Source organism: Alligator sinensis, unplaced genomic scaffold (assembly GCF_000455745.1).
Source record: "Alligator sinensis unplaced genomic scaffold, ASM45574v1 scaffold659_1, whole genome shotgun sequence".
NCBI lineage: Eukaryota > Metazoa > Chordata > Crocodylia > Alligatoridae > Alligator > Alligator sinensis.
Window position 1 is genome coordinate 1,251,156 of NW_005842265.1, and position 6,564 is coordinate 1,257,719.

General features: G+C 38.5%; 1 protein-coding gene across 1 annotated transcript in view; it reads right to left on the reverse strand.

The window, feature by feature from the left end:
- Positions 1-417: 417 nt before the first annotated feature.
- DENND5B (DENN domain containing 5B) overlaps positions 418-6,564 on the reverse strand; it is a 150,126-nt gene continuing 143,979 nt past the window's right edge. The window contains exons 21-22 of the mRNA XM_025209042.1: positions 6,102-6,276; positions 418-5,205 (exon numbers count right to left, since the gene is read on the reverse strand). Of these exons, the coding sequence (XP_025064827.1) occupies positions 5,022-5,205; positions 6,102-6,276 (359 nt within the window). The 3' untranslated portion in view covers positions 418-5,021. The remainder of the gene's footprint in view (positions 5,206-6,101; positions 6,277-6,564) is intronic.

Below are 6,564 nucleotides of genomic sequence, written 5' to 3' on the forward strand. Positions count from 1 at the left end.
GTCACGCTGCATCACATCCTTCACAAGGCATATGTTGGGCTACATGGAATAGGGGAAGCACAACCCATGGTGGTCATTCCAGCGACAGCCTAGAAAAACATCAGTGCGCTAAAAACAAAGCTTCATCATGAGTGAAGCTTTTTTCTGATGTGCAAAAATTTTCAGTGTTGAAATCGAAGAGTGCAGTTGCACCTATATGCTTGGAGTTGCTAAATATGCACATATGCGCCAATAGACACACACATTCACCATACCTGTGAGCTCCTAATGCCAGGAGGATTATCCATGGGATTGTGCCATTCAACCTGTGTTTTATTTATAGCCCCTATGTTCCGTTCCAGTTTTAGTTCAAACTCTAACCTGTAACATGCATCTTTTGGTTGCTATTCTGCAAGGAGACAGTGATACAGATTGTTATTCTCACAGTTTTATTTGTAAAGAACAGAGCATGAAAAGCTGTATTTAAATGTACTCCAAAACCTGAAAAACCCATGTCAGTTTGTGATATGTACGTTAAAGTGCTTGATATAACAATACTTTTTACTAATATCGTCTTCCTGAAAATAATCCAGTTCTGATTCAGTTAGTAACCATGTAAAGACAAAATAATAATATACTTAATATGGAGACACTTAGGGCTGTTTTAAGCTATATAGGGCACATTCATACATTTCAAGTGTAACATACAACAATTTCCTATGAGATGCACACCTTCATTTGATTGAAAGAAGGAAATTTCTTAAATATGCCTTCACAGAGCTATTTTAAAAAGATCATTTTGAACAAAAGTAACTAATAGTGCAGAACAAACAGCTGTGGATTTTTCACTAAACACAATGAAATCCAACTAGCTTCAGAGAATTATAAATACATGTTTTGTACAGACACAGTGAGGCATTTGATTTTCTTACTCTTTCTTTCAAGCTATTATACTGAATGTTAGCATAACATTACTATGCAGGACTCAGACATTTGAAACAGACAATTTGGATACATACTTTTGCAAAAGGGCTTTGGTCTTTTTCAAGATTCCATTTCCCAAACAATGAAGGTGCTTTAATACTGAAATACAAAACTGTGCTAAGTTTAAGAGAACCCTGATAGGCTTGCTCTCTACTCTAGCAGGTTACAATGATTTCTGTAAACCTCACAGGAAAAATGAAGACTCTCACAGTTTCCAATGATCAAAAGTAATCTACTAAAAATGTATACACGAAGGAGTAAAACATTCAGTACAAAGAACCATACGCCCAAAGGTTGTCAAAGAGCCAGTCTACTAGAATTCAGAAGTACTCAGCTGTGCCTCTTGCTTCAATATACTTTAGGGCATCTATGATGCTTTATTGCCTATTAGGGAACATTAGACACATTATTCTTCTCATACTATTTGTGATGTGAAGCTTAATAAAACAAACAAGCCCCATATAAGTTAACACTTTCTAAAAAAACCAAAAATCCCCCCCAAAACAATGTGAAGTTGTGTTAAAAAGTTAAGTGCCACAGGTTTTAAATTTAATTGGGGGGGGGGGAAAATGAAGCCACCTTGAACTTTACATTTCTCAGGTATGTTTTAATGTAAGGGCACTGCCTGTAAGTGGTCCTTTCCCCTTATACTATGGAGTGTTCTCTACATCTACACATGACTTGAAGGATGCTTCTCTTTCTAGCCTCTCCAACATACACGTGACACTGTGTGGGGTGCAGTGTCCAGGCTACCTTCCTTCATCAGCCATAAATATTTAGAAAAAATTCAAAACACAACCACCTGGATGCAGACTGCTCTGAAAAAGAATTATAACTTTCATGAAAGAAAGAAAAAAAACCTTATAAATCCCTGACCAAAAGGATCACTGTCTTCGGATGGTACAGATTGAAAGGACTTCAGGAATAATCGAGACCAGGGATGCTCAACCCCTGGAAATTTGGTGGAGGGGGAATGGTGGCAGCATTAACTGCATCTCTTCTGCTGCCAAATTTCTGGTCCCATGGGGAAGTGTGCAGGCCAGATAATGTGACCCTGCATGCCAGTGCATAGTCAGATCCAGACATGTGGGTTGGGCTGCATGCAGCCAGATCCAGGTGCACAGGGCCAGGCTAACACACTAGATTGCACCGCTGGACCTGCCCAATCTGTGGGCCAAACCTCTACCTCTCAACTCGCCCACAGGGTCAGAAAGGTGGGTGTCACTGAACTAGATTCATTCTGGGGCATGAAAATGTTGATTTACAAAGAGTAAAAAATTCAAACTTCCTAAGTCACCAGTAGTACCACATAATACTGCCATTTGGTTTCTGATACTTGGTTTATAGTTCATGTAAAAAGTGAAGTCAGCAATGACTTTTCAAAATTCTTGCTGAATATTCTGCTCAGGTATCTCCTGTTAGCTTGAACTGAGACTGCCCGGTCACTACCACCCAAAAAAAAAAAAGACTCCACACCTGTCCAAAATTGTAAATGTTAAATTAGAGGCAGCACACAAGTGCAGGCTTTTAGCACAAGCCCACTGCATTATCCACAGTCTTCCAAATGAATTCTTCACAACCCTACTATTCATTCTATATAGAACTGCAATCTGTTTTGGATGATTTTAGACAATTCAAGCAAGGGGAGGTGCAGAAAGTCTGAAAAGCAAATATTTGTTACAAGTTGTAGTTTGCTTAAATCAACATGTAGTTCAGAGCAACTACCCACACCCTTACAACTAGCACAGGCATCATGTATTGTTGAAGACCGAGTTTGAAAGAGTATGTAACTAGAGTTGCAGGGGAATATGATCCAATTTGTACATGCATACAGATACTGATATACTCTGAGTTACTCAGCACAGACTAGTATAATCCATATGAGACCCTCATATAATCTGAAGCATCTTTATTTTTATCTGACATTTTTCTAGTTATTCATTATAAAACTTTCCAATAAGATGGATGCCACATAATTGTTTTTCTTTGGCCAGGAAGTGTCATGCAGAACCACCTGACAAAAGTGAATGCTATTACAAGAACTGGCCAGTAGAAAGATAATAGGAAAGTGAATATTCATTATTAGCTTGCAAATAGAGAGTATGAACTGTACCAGCCTGTAAAACGAATCCCTCTGTTGTGGATTACAGTGCCATAATGTCCAAAAGCTGCCTGACAAAGGTCAACATTTTGGTATGGTCTAGTTTTCTTTTCACTTCCATCTCTCTTGTTCTGCCTTTTTCCCTTTTCTTTTCTTTTACTGTGCACTCCACTCCACTTTAGCTCACTGGATCTATAAAACCTTGCCTACAGGTTAGGAGCGACTAAAACACCAATTTTCTAACATTGTTTTGAAGTTGGGAAAATGCAGGAGAGAGAGAGAGAGAGAAACCCCCCCCCCCTAATTTCTAAGCCCCCTGCTTTCTATGGATCTCAACTCTTTTCATTATATATATAATATACACTAGTATATTGTGCATTCTGTGTATATAATATACACTGTATATTATACATGTGTGTATAAACTGCTCTGGGTGAGAGCAAGATGTAACAAGAGCATTCCACCAAAGCTTTCTCTAATGCACTTTAGTTCTGACCTACAATGTAATTCATTTGTTATTCTGGTCAGGTGCCTCCTTCCCAAGATCTGTGATACCCACAGGCATTCACTGAAGAATTAATTAAAGTAGTGACAACCAAAAAAAAATGTTGAGCCAATCTCTAAAAGCCAACAGCAGTTTTAAGTTAACTATGTCCCCAGTCTCCCCAGATCTGGTCTCCAAAAAAGAAAATGGAATGGTACATCTTGTAGACTTGCTGCATGGCACCCACAAATTGGCTTTAAATGATCCAGTTTCTATTTGAGCAGAAGCTACCAGTTTTTCTGTGCACTCATGATATTTTTGTATTGCTAACAGATTACTAGTTTGAAACAGTACAAGAAAGAAGCCTTAAAGTATTGCTCCTTCTTGCCTTGTGTGTTTTCTAGAGCTAGATTATTCAAAATCAATATGATCCTATGCCTCCCAGGAACACTTACTCTCTAGAATAAAGGAAGACGAGTACCATGCCAGCATTTCAAAACTGGTTGATATGGTTTCTTATCAAAGCAAAGTCAGTGTTTGTGGTTCTACAGTAACACATGCTTATCAAGTAGAGCAATAGAGTTCAATTTATCTTATGAACCAAATTCTTCAACAGAAAAAAGTGAAATTATGCACAGTACAAAATCCAAAGCTAGGGTAGGGATGGGGAGTCATTTGAGCAAAACCGTGACAGACAAAGGGTCAACTGACTAATCAAGCTATCAACATTCCCCACGTATAGTCTGGCGCAGTACAATTTAACAGATATTAGAACCCAGAGAGCTCTCTGAGGTGCAACAGTTCCTCAGGTCCAGTGTTCATATTCATCTCTTGTACTGACTGATAAAAATTACACAAAAGATTAACTATGACAAATCACAGCTTGGATGCATGAAAAGCTTGGATTTTTTTTTAAACAAACAAGGGAAACCATGTGCGATATGGTAAACAGTATACATTCACAGCATTTCTAAGAATGAGATGACAATGGCTAAATATTGATACTTGCTGTGTTCATTCGCAATACCTGAAAAAGCCCTGCTGAGTTTGCGCTATATTTACATATTGACTGGCTTCTTCCTTCCGAGCAAGTAGCAATGCCTCCTCTCCCCCTTCTGTCTCCCCAGGTTTAAGCTACTAATTTTCAACACAAGAACACTCAGTCTAAGAAAAGTTTCTTAAGGGTAATATAATTTCTTAAAGAAGATAGCCTATTTACACACATCTAACACATGAAAATACTCTATTTTATACTAAATTTCTGTTTCAAATAAACTACAATACCACATTTGTGTGTGTCTGCAGCTTTAGGACAGTCCTGAACCTGGCATAAATTGGGTTTCCCATTCCCACCCGATAACGGGTTACTTTGCTTTACAGTGATGCACTACCACAGCTTTCAAGTCCAATCAGGTCCCCACTTTTTGCTCGCTTGCTTGGGAGAGAAATAATGAAGTTCTCAGCAAAGCCATGCTAAACATCCACTCCTTTAATGAGTGACCCTTCTAGGATGATGTTGAAATCTTGTAATGTCTGTAGGACTCTGATGAGGGAGTTGACAGTCATGCGGTCTCGCAGGAGGGCATTCTCCTCATACATCCTTGTAATGGCAGGGCATTCTGCCAGCAGTGGAATCCAGTGAAGGAGCAAGTGATCCCTGAAGAGAGAAGAACGGGATTATTTTAGGATGAACCACAGCAGAATTTAATTAAAAAAAACAAAACACAACACCACTTCTTCTCAAACAAAAACACAAGCTGAAGCACTGCCTAATTTTGCATGCGTGATGTGTTGTTTGCACTGAAAACCCTCCCATGGAAGTGGGACTCTTCATATTAATATGAATGCATGACCCTGCTGCAAGTAGCATAATGCTTTTTTTTTTAAGGGTGGAAAGTGGAGAGCAGAGGCAGAGAAGAGATTAGTGAAGTTGGATTAATGACCTAGGAACAGATTCTATTAAATTCTCAAGTGAGCAGCAAAAAGAGCAGTGTCCAGGAAATCTATATCGGCAAGATCCAATTTTTTATAAAATATCTAGAAAGACAAAAGGAAGAAGAAATAACAAGCAAGGTTTCATCAAGGGGAAGGTAGCTGTGTACCATTTCCACCTGGCTGATTAGTAAAAAAGGGGGGTGGGAGTTTGAGGAGGATGAAGAAGTGGACTACTTCCTCTATTCAGCAAACTTCAAATTAGTACCTGTACTTAGTGAAAGATGTCACTTAAAAAGAGAGAGGGTTATGTATAGATATCTATGTAGTTAAAAATAGGGATGAAAATATCTTCCAGAAGTTTAAACACTAGGGTTTTCTTTTAATGAAACCTGATCTTTTTGCGATTCTTCTTGTGCTCTTAAGGCTATATATTGGGGTAGGGAGCAGAGGGTGAAAAAACACAACAAAAAACAAAACCAGTCAGCTAGCTTATGTTCACAATTGTTTATCAGCGTAAATTAAGTCACTAAGTAAGGAGGATATAATATTCTTCAACTGAGCATTTGAAAACAGAAGGACCCCTCCCCCCTCTCCCCCATGAAGAATGCTGCTAGGTACCTAGTCCCAAGGCAAACCAGAATTTGGAATTTGCCATCCTTCCCGATGCTCCGTGGTGCTGTAGTGATGGCGTTTACATAATGGCAGAATGTTTTGCAAGATGATTTCTGAAGCAGGAGGTCCTCTTCATTGTCCCCAATTTGGTCAGTAGTTTCAAAATAAGCAACAGCTTTCTCTGTGGCAGGAAAGGAAAACCATGACACAATGAATACAAAATACACTGCAGGTACCTCAGTAACTTAAAAGTAGGTGATGGAAGTCATTGAAGATTGGCACATGCCAAAAAGCCACCACACAGCTACTCCATATTCCCCTTGTTCTAAATACAGGAGAATGTACCTACAGGTTTATCATAATCAGTAGCCCAAGAGTGCCTATAAATGGCTTGATTATTTTTATTTTATAATAAATATTTGTATTATATATTATATTATTATATAATTTATTATATAATAAATATATT